At 40.8% G+C, this 15,673-nt stretch overlaps 1 protein-coding gene across 2 annotated transcripts in view; it reads right to left on the bottom strand.

Annotated features, from left to right (window-relative positions):
• Positions 1–7,211, bottom strand: part of pcp4a (Purkinje cell protein 4a) — a 28,506-nt gene extending 21,295 nt beyond the window's left edge. The window contains exon 1 of one of the 2 annotated variants that reach the window (XR_015131195.1): positions 7,059–7,136. Coding sequence is in view for 1 of the 2 variants with exons in the window: in XM_086307812.1 (XP_086163938.1) it covers positions 7,059–7,154 (96 nt within the window). In the remaining variant the exon portion in view is untranslated. Of the gene's footprint in view, positions 1–7,058 lie in introns of both variants that reach the window. The other variant, XM_086307812.1, reaches the window with a different exon arrangement.
• Positions 7,212–15,673: the final 8,462 nt, after the last annotated feature.

The following is a 15,673-nucleotide window of genomic DNA, read 5'->3' as shown; positions in this document are numbered from 1 at the left end:
GTTATGCTGCAATAGGTGTAGGCTGCCGGGGGATTCCCATGATGCATTTCATGTCTTCTTCAGTCACTTTACTTTCACTCACTATGTGTTAATAGACCTCTCTGCACTGAAAAGTACTGATTCATTAAACCCCTCAAACTCAACTGAAAGTGTCTATCTCACATAAACATCTAAAACAGCATATTTTCAATATATGGAAGGAGCAGTGTGCAGTATTTTCCAGCCGGAGTCATTCAAGTAAAAGTAATAAAAGATCAGCATGGTTTTCCCAAAGAGCATTAGTATGCATTAGGCAGAGTGTGCATTAAAAACTATACTCATAGTCTTAAAAAAAAGCAGTTGTAAACACTGAATACATAATTTAAAACAATAATAAGCAACAATGTGCTGCACTGTTGCACAGAATGACTATAATGTATCTCCAGAAACCTACAGAGATTAGAGCCAGCTCATGTTCTTCCATCCTGTATGCCAGAAATATCCCAGTGGAATTTAAAAACACTCCGCTTCTGTCGGTACTTTCTCCCAAATGGATGATGCTGTTATGATATGAACTGCTAAGTGGTGTGGCAAACCATTTTAGTAAAAAATAAACAAACTAACAAACAGATGAATGAAGCTCATATCGGTTTAACAGTTAAAGGTCATTTGCTGATTCTGATTTACACATAAAGGTTAAGAGAGTCGTTTACTGTTCTCATTCAGGGAAAGGTAATACCACTACTGGAGACTGGAAAGTCAAGAATCTCCAAGGGGCATAATGTGGTTGATGTGATGGTTTTATAACTTGATAAATAAATTAGGATTTCGCTTTCAATTCAGGGTGGCTTTGCATTTTATGTCAGGCAATGGCCACAAGCGAATTATAGCACAGTATGAGTTCTTCCTATAAAAGATTATTTGTAGTTCCCCAGAGAAGTGATGAATGGCATTTTGGGAACCTTGGAGTAAACCTGTACATCTGCAAGGTTCCCTACAAATCCCATCTTGGTCATTTAACCGCAGTCAGTTTTATTTTTTCCCACGTTGGCCTTACTCATCCCACTCTTCCCCCGCTGCTGTTTGTCATTTTCCATGTGCAGAAACCAGGAATGCCACCAAATTACTTTAGTGTAATCTCTGTTCACTGTTTAAAGCAGGATTAGGGTTAGTGTGTGCATCTCATTTAGAGAATTGGAGATTGAAATGACCAGAAATTGACATTTATGGTCAATGAGCAAGAAAAAAACATCACATGGAATCAACAATATTTCAGTCAAAATTTATTTGAACATTTTCTCCCAGTTGCAGAGATTTTTTCCTCTAATCATCACTTTAGTCCACATCTCTATCACCTCATCTTCAGTCAGCAAAAAGGAGTTTTAAGGAAAATCTATCCCTGAACGCTTTCCCCCACTCAGCTTGCTGTCCTTTTTACACTGATCAGCAACTTCTAACACTCTTATCTCATTAATTTAATAAAAAAGGCTCTAGTCCACTTTGGATGATGAAACTAAATGCTTTGCCAAGCAGCCATGATAGCCACCACTCTCAATATAATTAAAGTATGAGGTAGGTGAACACAACAGGAGACCACTTAAATGTCGATGCACTGATTGAAGGACAAAACAGGATATCCCCATTAATATGGCCTTGTGGCCATCTTTCAATAATTACATTTTCAAGCAGATTTTTAACAGATGACTAAGAAATTGCCATTTAATCATCCACACACTGTACACGCCACAGCCCACACGCAACAACATGCTTAAAGTGAATCATCACAATGAAAATGACTTTGATTTAAAAGGCTAGTCAAATCCTAAAAAAACTGTAATGTCAAGCAGCACTTAAGCACAGCTCGATTAACCTGCAGCAGAATCACAGAGACATTACAAGAAAATCAGATTTCCACATCTGAGTACAGTCTTGTTGACACTAGCTTTTAGCAGGTGGAGGTGTCCACTAAAAGCTGCTGCACAATTTGACACCAGGGCTGAATCTGTTTTATTGCATTGTGAGTCTCAGTTGTGTGGCTTTGTCCATCTTCCTCGTGGTTATTATTGTGCAGTGCATCATGACATTGTCCACCAATAATTTAAAAAAATCTATCTGTTCATGTCCGATTCACAGTCACAGCTGTCACCAGTCCATCACAGACAGACAGCCACTCAGTCTCTCTCACCAGAACCTAACATATTCCAGATAAGAGATCAACACATATGAAATCACCACCTGTCTGTTTTCCAGAAACAAGTGTAATTCCAGAGGAAACTGGAGTCCCTGGAGAGGAAAACTTTATTCCTGTTGCCAGGTCTCTCTTGGAAATGAGATTTTTAATCTCAATGAGATTTTTTTACCTGGATAAATAAAGGATTAATAAAAAAATCCCCTGCATCTCCATTCTGTGTGACAACTTTGCTAATGACTTCACCATTGTGCTACCAACACTGTGCACCGAGAAGTCAAAAAGGTGATAAAAGTGAACGTCTGAGACTACTGCCTGAATGCAGTAACGTCAGTCTCTGTAGTTAGCGCCAGGGTGAGGAAGACCACATCACTGTCCTAAAAGTTACTTTATTTACCACAACAAAGTCTGAACACTCAATTGCAAATGGCATTATTTATTCCAGATTAACTCAGTGCAGGCCACCGGTTAGGGGTGTGATTAGCACTGGGTCCTGGGTTTGAACTGATCATCTGGCCGGGGCCTTTCTGTGTGCAGTTTGCATGTTCTTTTTGTGGGGGCTCTCTGGGTACCACCATAAGGGTTGGTTAATCGGTGATTCTAACTTGGCCATCGGTGTGAGTTTGAATGCTTGTCTGTCCTTCTGTGTTAGCCACAGCGATCTGTCCATGGTCTATGTCAGCTGAGACAGGCTCCAACTCCCCCGTGACCCTGAATTAGATAAGCAGCAGAAAATGGATGGATAATTTAATGCAATCCATTCAGTAGTTGTACTATCACAGTGATAACTTAGCTCATGTTGCAAAAAGAGACATGTTCCTGGTGGGTGTTGGACCTTGCCATCAGAGGCCTGTACTACAAAGCAGTATTTCATCTTATCCAGAAATCTTCAGGGTAAACTCTGGGTTTTCTGTACAACAAAGGTGGTTCACTTCTTACTAGAATATGTTGCCATGGTAGCTGGAAACCTGCTCCACAGCAGGTTATGTTCCAGATAAGAGAACAACACATATGAAATCATCATATTCCTTTATTTTTTCTGATATTAAACAATTTCACTACAGTTTTATTGTTCTACAAGCATTAATAACAGGACAACTACTCAATAACTGCGGATATACCAAGTTTGGACATAGACTAAGGCTACATCTGTGGCCCAGTGCTAAGTGGCTGGGAGAATTAGCACCATTAAGTCCAATGGCCATGCCTCTCAGCCATAAAACAATGGCTTACCTGCTCACGTTTAGGGAGGAGTTCATGAGTAGGAAGAGAGCAAAGTAGAGGGAGAGATCTGGAGTACAGTAACAGATAGTACCAGTCTGTTGCCATAAATAGAGAGCTAAGCTTGAAGGTGAAGCAATTTACTCATTGATCTACATTACTACGTATTGTGGGCAGTAACTTAAAGAATGAGCTTGGGGATACATGTGGTGGAAATGAGTTTCCTTCAAAAGGTGTCTGGAGTTAGAGATAGAGTGATGGGAAGATGGAAGAGCTCTAGGCCGCCACTCAGCTCACAACAGATCCTCGGAAAAGTAAAAGAAAATTGATATTTACTATAATAATAAAGAACTTAGGATTTTCATGGTAAATTTGAGTTTTACCTCAACAGTGGTTTATCTGGTTAAACTGTATATACACCATCTGACTGCTCACTTGCTTCTTGAGAAGGGGTCACTGGCAGTATGTCACCAAAATAGAGGTCGTATACCTTTATAAATGAAAACATGACCCAGGTGTAAAGCCGCTACAGTCTGCATGTAACCAAAGAAGCACCGGGCAGCGGCATCCTCACTGCCCTCAGTGACTGAAACAGGAAAAATCATTAAAGATGTAACCAAGTGAATACAGAAATCACAAATTGTTGTTAGAGGAGATTTTTTTTTACAGTTATCCAGTAGCTATGTGACCAATCCAGATGTGTTTTTCTCTCTCTTACATGGATCTGCCCTGTGCAGCAGCCTACTGTACACACTGTACTTTCAATGTACTTCTACTAATCCCACAAAAGGGAGGAGATGTAACATGACCAACAGCAGTCGCTTTTGCATGGCTGGCACTTTTCCCCCTGAACCACCACGGGGCTGGGTATTGTAGGCAAATCTCCAGGTGAGAAACTGGGCTACACAAGGAGTCATTATCTTTAGCTGGAAATCTGAAAAGTGGAACGGACATATCTTGGCAACCACAAACAGCTGGCTGAAACCTCTCCACTGAGAGCCATCTAATTAAATTTTTGTTCAACAACCGGAGGCTTAAGCAAACAAAAAAAAGACTAAAACTCGAAACAGCACAACAGCAACTACAAGCGACACTAGGTTACTTACACTGGAAAATTCCCATTAGACACGTACACAGCAACTAGCAACTAAATGAAAGTTTCTATTTTATGTAGCTTTAAATAAGAAGATGATGCCGAGTTCAGACACATTGGTTGAGTTTGAGAAACAAAATGTTGAGAGATTTATGGATAATATGCAACATAAACATCAGCAATGCAGTCCTCACCAGCCTAAAATGCTGCTAATGTAATTTCAAAGCCTCTTACTGGCTGGAAATGCAGAATTGTTCATCACTATGGTGACAGGCAGCACATTTAAGCCACTTTCTCGACAGGAGCCTCAGACTGCCTGATGTTTGTGGACACTGCCAAAGATGAATCAGTCCGAGCCTGAACAATACAGCAGGGGATCACTTATGGCCTTTTTTTTTCATGAATCATAGCACAGTGTAAGGCTTAATACGACAGTGATACATGCATTGATTTTTAAAACACTACCAATCCAGGCAGTAGGTTGGCTGGTGTAGAGTGCTGTCTGGCTTTGAAACAGGATTTAGCCTCGGTAGATTGCTGTAATGCAGTTACACAGTGTTTATAGGCATATTTATTGCTTATATGCACTGCCTATACTTGCTTTAGGTGGTAAGATCAAGTGTCCCTAGAGAAATAAGTCTCCGTGTTTTTGATAAAGGTCTCCCCCATTGTCTAGACAACTTAATTGAACTACTTAGATCATACACCCGTGCTGGGGTACTCAGATCATCTTCCCAGTCACTTTTAGTACAGCTGAGATCCCGGTTGAAGACTACAGGTGACCGCGCATTTGCCTTGGCTGCACCCAATTTGTGAAATAACCTCCCCATTACTATCCGTGAGTCCGATTCCATTCAATCCTTCAAATCGCGGTTAAAACCTGTTTATTTAACTTAGCCTTTTCTACCAGTTAATGCTTGCTGCTACTTTAGTTCTATTCTTAACTTTAAATTATTTTTAAATTTTTCTTGACTCTTTTATCCTTTGCACATATTGTTCTATTATGCTTTTATTTGTATTTCTTTTGTTTCTGTGTTTTTAATGCCATCAACCTGCGAGCATACATGGTACTTGCCATGGCCTTCATCTGTCTCTATTACTTATATCTGACCCTCTTGTATGTTAACTTTGGCATACCACTGTTTTTTAAAGTGCTATATAAATAAAGTTTGTTGTTGTTTTTAATGATTCTATAGTGATGTGAGTCTTCTCTGCTTCTGGTGGGAATGCCGGTTATCTTGACGAGCATTAAAAGTGTGTGGGATTCTGAGCGCAATAAAAAAGAGCTAGAAGAGCAGTGTTTAAAGGTAAATGGAGCCCACCACTGATTTGCATTTAATTATTCATTCAGAGCAACAGATTCCTGCCCTGGTCTTGCTGTTTTTAAAGACACAAGAATCCATCACAGACATGCGCTATGCAATTTTATTTCATGACTTTTCCTTTGTGTAATAATAACTTATTTATTGGACTTTAACTTCACTCTGTAAGCAGCACACAGGAGGGGAAGAGAGAAGTCAGTGAGTTTGTGTATGTGTGTATGTGAGTGAACAAAAAGACATAACAAGTCTCCAATAAAAGATTCATAAGGTAGAGACAGCTGGTGTTCATCACAATTTACATACACTGGAAGCACTAATCGAGTGACAAAATTACTGCATAATAAAGCCCAACAGTGGACTCAGAGCTAGAGACAGGTTAAAAGTAGCCTTGTATTATATGGTTTTAGTCAGTCCAGGTTCTTGGGTTGAACGAGCGGTCTTGTTGGAGCCTTGGCTCCTTGTGAATGCTCAAGGAATGTTTTATTTCCCTGGGTTCCCAGCTATCCTTGAATAATTCAGAAACAACAGGACTTACCCTGCCAGTGAACACTCTTACTTCTAATCCACTCTGACATTATCAGACTGGCTTCTTCTATCACATCTGAATAGTTGTGTGATTAGACTAACTGTGTAGGTCAATGCTGCCTGAAATGTCACTGGTAGCCATATTCACCAGTAAAACTTCAACACACACACACACACACACACACACACACACACACACACACACACACACACACACACACACACACACACACACAGAGTTCAGCGGTTTGAGGAGTGGCTCAAACAACCTGACTGTGCTGGCTGTCATTTTAAGTTTGTGAAGTGATTAAGATCATCAGAGCTGCAAAAATCCCATCACGTATGCTGAGAGTCTGCCTGGTAGCTGCACATCAGTTCCAGTCATGACAACAGAAGCAATATTCATCTAGGCTGTGACTCACTGTAACACTATCGCTTATCGCTTTTTTGCGTAAAATGTAGGAATGTGTGGAAAAATCGAGAAAAGCGCACACTGAGCTCATTCTTCATGTTAAACATGTGTGCATGTTATTTTTATGGCTCTACACCAAAGTTGAATATCGATTATCTCAGCAGCAAGAGTGTTGGACAAAGCGAGGGTTAAATGTTATTATTATTTGAATCTGCAGCTCTGCTCTTATAACTTTATACCAAGTCCGGAATATCAGTTGTCTCTGACGCCAAAGTACAAACACAAAGCGGAAAAAGCGATTTACTAAGAAGAACCTACCTCACTCATGGCTTCGCTGTGCGTGTCTGCGTGTGGATTTCTGTGATGCTCACCGGTCGACTGACTGAAGGTACCGTCCTCTCCACGCGCGCACATTCCGCTTTTATAGCGCAGGAAGCCCCGCTCCCCCCTCACCACATTTCCATGAAGCCAATGGGCTCCTCGTCTGTAGCTCAACACTAAGGAGCAGCCTTCACGTCTTCACCATCTGCTGATTCTGCGGGTCCGCTGAAAATAAAATAAGCCATCAAACACATTTTTTTTCATGTATTATATGTTTACTAAACTGGATAGTTTGATGTGAAGCTCCTGTTAATCCCGAACCAGTACTGCATGTTCCAGTCGCTGTGGTCTTACATTTCCGATGTTTTCTGGCTAATGTTGATTAATTGTTAAAACCTAAAAGATTAAACTTTTCAACTATTTCAACAATTTGAATTTTAGTATTAATCTCCAGTCTATAAATGTATATCAATTTTAGTTGATTAGTTTATATCAATTGTAGTGACTCTGCATCATGAGGACAAAGCAATGGTTGAAAATTAAGCAGGGAATTGGAATTTAACCACGCCTCTGACTATTGGTGAATCTAAAAAACACCATGAGAAATGCAGTGAAGGAGACTTGTGGATATTTCTTTTGAAAAAAGCCACTTTTGTAATGTTTTTTAAACCACTGTGTTATGCTGTGGATTTTTGTTTGTTTTATGTTGTACTTGTAGCATTTTTAAGATGTGTTGGGCAGAGATGCCACCAACCGGGGGGCGAGGCGGGCGCACCCCTCATAAAATAAAGATAATACAAAGATGTCTCCAATATTATTTTTCCAACATTTTCAAACAATAAAAGTAAGGATTCATGAAAAAAATGATACTTTTTCATGGTGGCTCCTGCTGCTGCTTGAGACAGAGCACATTTGGAGTATTGTTTGGCATTTTGATCAATAAAAATGTATTATCCAGAATGTATTTTTTTTATCCACCCACACAGGTGTTTTTACTCATAGCTGCGTGGGTTTGCAGAGCCTTTAACTACAAATAGAGTGGGCAGATATGTAGTATTAATAAGTAGCACTGTTAGTAAGCGGAGATCAAATTTGCACTTTTGTACTTCCCAGCAGTATTTCTCACGATGATGGTGAAGTCTGGTTGGCAGAGCACTGATGCTGTGGGGCTCCTTTGCAGCAGCAGGTGCCTGAAGGCGTATTGGGGTAGAGGGAATATTAATAGTACATATAAAAGAGGAACCCTGCTGCAGAAAACTGCAAAGTTGGACATTATTTATTTCCTATTTTATCTTGAAGACCTGAAAGTAACATTTTATCCCGGTTAAATACTTCAGTGAAAGAGTTCAGGCACACTTACCGCTGTAAAATGTAGCAGGCAAACTGATGTGCAATGTTGCTATAGATCACTTTATAAGATGTCTCATTTATGTCAGTGACTACTGATTTTACAATAATGCATAGAGTGTTTTCACATTATGAATGTGTGCCTGATTCAATATATAACACACTGACTGATAGCTGGGATATGTTTTAATAGGTTTTATTATTACTCGTATTATATAATTAATTATTATCAGCAAATCCAGTTGAAAGGGGGAACATTGTAGCCACCGTAGCACACCATGGCCATATTTATCAGACTGAATGAATGTGTTACCCCGTGTGTGTGTGAATCAGTCCTGCTGCCTTTAGAGGACAAAAAAATCTGTGTGGAAAGAATCAGTAATATCAGGCCAAACTATGTTATTATTACTGGTTTTGACTACATCAGGGAAACTAATAATTGCTCCCATTAAACACTCACATACCAATAAAACAAAGTTATTGAGTGTGAAAAAATACCACAAAGATTTTTAACATATTCGTGTTGATTTTATGGCTGAAACTGTTAATTGAGGAGAAATATATGATTTAGTCATTTGTATTCACAAACTACCAAACTGTTGCTGTGCAACAGAGAAGAGCACTGGAATAAATTATGAACTTACATTTTTGCAGGGTTTTTTTCTTTTTCAGATTTATTTTTGCCTGTTCTTACAGTTTTCAGAAAACCTTTTTCATAACTTTTCATGTGCATGCATGTGTGTGTCTGCACACTCGTGAATCAGGCAGAGTTTGAGTAAACCGCAAATCAGTCATGTTTTAATCAGAGCCTCAAGCTGCTCACAGATCCACCACACTCAGTGTCCCTCAGGATCCACCTGAGGTAATAACTGATCATCGGTCACTCAAAGCCCTGATTCACTGGGACTGCCCACACACGTCAAATCTCATCGACTCCTTGAAATGAAGTCTTCACCAGTGTGCAGAGCTTATTTTTAAAGATTTTCATGGTGTTGTTTCATTTCTCTCTTTTCACAGAGATGTTAAAGAAGGATCCTCAGCTTGTTTTCTTAATCGGTCCCAGTCCTATTTATCAGGAGCATGCTGAACATGTGGAGACTGTGTGGCTGCAGCATGGCAGAAAAACAAGAAATACATTCAAAGCATCTCTGCAGCTATCGTTGATAAAAGAAAAAAGAAAAGAATGGATAAATAAACAAAATACATCTGGTGGGTTTTTTAATGCATTTGAACTCAGTGCTAATGAAACGTCTTTTGCATTATTCTGTTTTAAGCTGCTCAGGATCTTTTTGAGTAATACTTTACATCAGGGGTCCCCAACTCCAGGGCTCGAGGGCCGGTGTCCTGCAGGTTTTAGATGTGTGCTTGATCCAACACATCTGATTTAAATGGCTAAATTGCCTCCTCAACATGTCTTGCAGTTCTCCAGAGGCCTGCTAATGAACTAATCATTTGATTCAGGTGTGTTGGCCCAGGGTGAGATCTAAAACCTGCAGGCAGTGGCCCTCGAGGCCTGGAGACCCCTGCTTTACAAGTAACAAAGGCTCACTTTGGAAAGCTTCAGTGGCCTTTACCAGGTTACCCAAAAGTTACAGAATATATGCAAGACTGTTTGTTTATTTCTTTATCTATCTGTCAGTTGTCAACACATTTGAAAATAAAACATATGTAAAGTGTTTAAAATTGACCATCACCACTATAATGGCAACAAATAAATAAATTAGCTTCAGATTTAGATTTCCACATGACCTGAAGCAGAGCTCCAAATAACGCAGCTTGGGATATGTTGACACGCAATTTTGTGCCAACAAGCAAACCCAATATTATTTTAAATCCAATAATAAGAGTCTGAATTAGTCTTTTGTGTTAGATGGATAAACAAGTAAGTTCCATGTGATTTCCAGTAATTAGTTTTTCTTCGTTCTGTTGTTTTTTGTCTTTTTGTTATTTCTCATTTTGTTTTGAAAAGCAGTTTTAGGTTTGTCTGCAGCTCAGGTGGTAGATTTAGTCATCTACCAATCATCAGGCTGGTGCATCAATCCCTGACTTCTCCAGTGTACATGCCAGAGTATCCTTGTGTAAAATGTTACTCCCCAAGCTTCCCCCTGTGCAGTGTGTGATTGGAAGAGTGAGACTTGTGGGAGAAAGTGTTCAAATGAGTAGAAAGATGCTATAAAAGAAGCAGTGTGTTATAAAGGACCTGCAGCCCCACAGCTTTCAAGTCTCTTACTGTTTTTAGATCCCTGCTCTGGAAATTCAATTAAATTTTATTTATACAGGACCAAATTACAACAATAGTCGACTCAAGGCGCTTTATGTTGTTAGGTAGATCCTACAATAAATGAAATCTCTGAATAAAAAATGTCACAAATGATATTATTAGTTACATCCTTAAATACATCAGCATTTACAGTATATGGATGTGTTTCTAGAATGTGGTGAACATATTGGCTTGCTGATCGCGTCAGCAAACTCTTTCTGAACTCTAGACCCACTCTGTCTCCGTATCCTGAAGACATATTGACAATCTGACAAAGTGGGCACTCACGCATTCTCCCTTTGCACGCTAAGTTGCAGGGTTATCTATTACCAGATGCAGCACAAGTAAGCCCTCTCCCCCAGTCTGACAGTCACCAGCTTCATTCTGGCTCTTGTAATGCTGCTGAGGCATTTTTAGCAAAGAAGCTGCTACCTCGAGATCAGCTATTTTTAAGACTGGTCTTCTGAAGAAAGAGCTTTCAAAAAACTGGAACTTTGTGTTGTTTTTGATCGCTCCATCATACTGTGTGAGGAAAATTCCTTGCCTCCCTTACAGCTTAAGGCAATAAATCCCATCACTAAATCAGATAGTTGTTTTCAGTCATACAGCAGCTGAATACACTATGCGGTGATATTAGGAGGTAAACGCACAGACAGTGGTTTCTGTAAGCGTTTCTGACCCCATGCAATGAAAATGAGATTTCAGAATGTTTTAATGATAGTATGCAGACAATCAGACGATGAAATATTCAAAGTCTTCACAATTTTAGTTTTTCCACAGTTTGAAGAAGTAGTTTGCTGCAGATTACTCAACATCTGTCCTTCTTTACCTGTGAGAAGTTCTCCCTCTCTTAGATGTTCTTTTCAAACCCAGTTATGTTACTATTAGTTGCAAAATGTTCCTCCAGCTGTTTGTTTTTAGTACCATTTATTTTTCCTTCGTTGCCTTCCTACATTTTTGAGATGTTTTGCTGCCATCAAGCTTTTATTTTTTCATGAAATAGTAAAAGGTCTCATGTCGAACATGTCATATGTTTTTTGTTTTACTGGGAACAAAACATGGGATTTGAAAATCTTATTCAAATTTTAAACAGCTTTTTTTTTAAATTGGGGCTGTAAATTAAGAGAAACAACACATTAAAGTTTGGTTATTCTGGACAAAACAAAGCATTTAATAAACTAAAGACTTCACTTTATTCATCTGTCATTCTTACTTTTTTACATTTCTTAGTTTGTGGAATTATTGTGGCATGATAGTTAGCACTGTTGCCTCACAGCAAGAACATCCTGAGCTCAATTCCACTATCAGGCCGGGGTCTTTCTGTGTGGAGTTTGCATGTTCTCCCCGTGTTTGTGTAGGTCAGGGGTGGGTAACTCCAGGCCTCGAGGGCCGCTGTCCTGCAGGTTTTAGATCTCATCCCGTGTCAACACACCTGAATCAAATGATTAGTTCATCACCAGGCCTCTGGAGAACTTCAAGACATGTTGAGGAGGTCATTTAGCCATTTAAATCAGATGTGTTGGATCAAGCATACATCTAAAACCTGCAGGACACCGGCCCTTGAGGCCTGGAGTTGCCCACCCCTGGCGTAGGTCGTCTCTGGGTACTCAGACTTCTTCCCACAGTCCAAAGACATGCAGTTAGTGAGGATAGGTTAACTGGAAACTCTAAATTGCCCATAGAAGTGAATTGTTGTCTGTGTCTATGTGTTAGACCTGTGACAGACTGGTGACCTGGGATAGGCTCCAGCCCCCCACGACCCTGAAAAGGATAAGCGGCAGAGGAAGGATGGACCTTTAAAGGAACAATAGTTCAACAGTGTTATTACAAAAACAGCCGTTAGCAACATGGATGGTTGTGGCAGCAATAATACAAACTGACTGACTTACACAGTTCTCTGAATCACTGTCCCAACACTTTCATGAATAACGACAAAGAAAAGGTCTAGTCCTCCAACATTTGTGTACTGTACAGTATGCCTGTAATGCGAAGGGCATTTTCTTGGACTTTGTTAAAATATAAACAAAAGGAGAAATAAAGGGGTTACTCATCGGGCCAGGTAATTTTTTGATTGCTGCTTTTCCTAGTAGAAAATGATTAGTAGGATCCAAATATTCCATAGTTTAATCGACACTATGACACTATCGACATGTTCTGCCAGCCAGTGGTTTTTGCAAGCAGGATGCATGTGTGCGCTTCCAACTCTGCACAGGAAATTTGATGATTGAAGTCTGCTTTGTGAGATTAATTTGTTGGACATTCCTAATGCAAGCGTGAAACTGCCCAGAAGTGCCCTGAAAGCCAGGATGACTCAACAAGCAGCACTATATATGGCTTATCAATAGTCATTACCATAGCTTTATTCATTAATTTTATTGGTTCTGTTCATTACCACTTACATCCACTGCCAGCCTGCTGTTTAAGTAATTATCTATTTTTAGGAGGAACCAAGAAGCCACTGTTTCTGCTCTTCACATCCAATTACAATGCTGTAAATCGTAATAATCATATATGAAGGCTGAAATAAGCTACTAGTCTTCTACTCACAGAAAATGTGAACAACTAACAAGAGTAAAATCAAGGAGTATGAAGAGGATCTTCTTTCATATTTAAGCCATTAATCGCAATTTCAAAGACACTAAATGGAAGAGAACATTACAGACACTAATGTGATTTCAAATATGGAGACGTAAACAGTGCAGGTAATCGGATTTAGTGTCAGTTTTCTCAGACTTGAAGGGCTCTTACAGCAGCGCTGTGGAACCTCACTCTTCATCAAGACACTCTGACAAGCCTCCTCAGCACATCGGCTGTCTAATGTGAGTCACTCCCATCAGTTGTCCACACACAGAGATGCAGAGCCATAAAGCTGCTGGTTATTCCTCTCAGGCTACACAGAGGCTAAACTGCTTCTCTGTGACTGTAGAAATGATTCAGCTGTTGTCTCTCAGCTGATATGGTGTTTTCAGCCTTTATCTCTAAAATCAGTTACTGCTGGTTTAAGCAGATCAGATGAAACATTTAGCTGTGATGTCTCAGCTAACTCCACTTTGTCTCATAAAAACACAAAGTCAAACTTTCTCACTAAGTAGTCCCAAAGTTCATCTCAGAACCTTCAGTGGCTATTTGAATGAAGATCGCATTAAATCTACTCACAAATTAAGTTTAATCTCTAATTACATAGGAGTGATAATGAGAGCGATGTCACGTTATCACCTAATTGATCCAGTGGGGAGCGTTGCCAATCAGTGGCTTGTATTTGATCGTAAAGCTCAGCTGGACGAGTTTGCTGCATTCTGGTCGGTTTCACCAACAAATTCCAAAAATTGTTTCTTGGCCAAGTAAAGGTCATCTGAGTCCAGCTGATCCAGCAGTCGATAAAAACGTGCTGAATCTGGAATTACTGGCGTACATTAAAGTGTGAGAACAGCATTTCTGTGCCATAGCAGGAATTACGGTTCGTTTTGGCTTTTGACCACTTAAACAGCAAAAATGTCTGAACTTGTAATTGAAATCTGCTCATTTAAATCTGATTTTAATGGTTTAAATGGTCCAAAATATTTGAAATATTTATTATTTAATTTAAAAGTTTTGGTGTGGCTCAGTAGGGTTTCACTTGGCTATGGAAATATAAATCTCAAAAATTAGAGTCTAGATATAAGTGTGAGGCACTTTTTTGTAGGTATACCCATGTGGCCCCACACTCCAGTATACAAAGCTCCAATCTGGACACCACTTAGAGCCTGGGTGCCTTGCTGGAAAAATGCAGCCGTACACATCATACCGTCGCCAGGCAGTTTGGTTTCTACAATGATTGAAACCAATGAAACTACTATGAATGAAACTACAATGATTGGACCCCTCATTTGGTTTGTTTAATTGTACTATGCCTTTAATTCTTAAGGCCAGAAGGGCCCAGGCAATGAACATCCTATGGTACCTCTTTCAAATTGCCCATAGGTGTGAATGGTTGTCTGTCTCTGTGTGTTAGCCCTGCGGCAGACTGGCGACCTGTCCAGGGTGTATAGTCTCCAGCCCCCCTGTGACCCTAACAAGGATAAGTGGAAGGGAATGGATGGAGGGACATTTAGCTTCCGTTGTTCAATTGAAGGTGATATTTTCCAGCTGATTTCCAGGTGTTGTACTTTTGCGAACTCCTCATAGGGACAAATCAACATCATATTTGGTCAGTCTCAACTACAGACTTGGGCCACATTAAATTGTGGAGCTTTTGAGTTTTTGTCATAGGGTGAGTCTGTGGCGCCACGGCGATCATTTTAAATTAAGGGGTCAGCTCCCCTGCTGACCCAGCTGGCCCCAGTAGGGGTCACTTGCCCCTCCCTTCCTTCCCTCCCCATCTCCAGCTGCCTCCGTCTTCCCGCTCCACCACAACCACCCACACATGCAGGGCCTTGGAGTAGGGGTATGTCACCAGGGTGCAGAGGAGGCTCCCCCCCCCCCCCCCCCCCCCCCCCCCCGTCCCCTTCTGGCTGCCTCTGCCTCAATTTTATCCCACAACTTAGACATTCACATTACTCACACTCTCATTACACATACATATAGGATCTTGGGGGTGGGCACGATACACGGAGTCCAAAGTACCATCAGGGTGTACACCTCACCCCTGGCGTCGTTGCCCACCTCTCAATTTTAAATACACGTAGACATTGAGGGCTAGCAGGAGGGACCATGCGCTTACCTGCTGCTCTCTGGCAGGTAGCTCCAAGCCCTCCTGGGTTTTAAATGCACCTTAGAACACACATGCATCAACACTACAATGAGCGGGTGGAGGGAGGTTTGGAGTCTTCTCTCACCCCCGTTCTCTGCGGCCTGCTGGAGCGGGGGGGCTAGGAGGAGGAGTTGGCCGTCCGACTGCGGTCTGGAGTGTGGGGCCTCCCTGCTGCTGCGGAGTCGGGGTGGTCTGCCTCTCCCCACCGCAGGGAAAAGGGTAACACCACCTGGGTCTGGGTGCAGTTCCCCCCTCCAGGGGCAAGGGTACCTAGAC

This window comes from Aulonocara sp. 'chitande type north' Nkhata Bay, linkage group LG10 (genome assembly GCF_057382095.1).
Source record: "Aulonocara sp. 'chitande type north' Nkhata Bay isolate Kocher_YH1m ecotype deep benthic linkage group LG10, A_spYH_male_GT1.1, whole genome shotgun sequence".
NCBI classification, from domain to species: Eukaryota; Metazoa; Chordata; class Actinopteri; order Cichliformes; family Cichlidae; genus Aulonocara; species Aulonocara sp. 'chitande type north' Nkhata Bay.
This window is presented reverse-complemented; position numbering and strand designations above follow the sequence as displayed.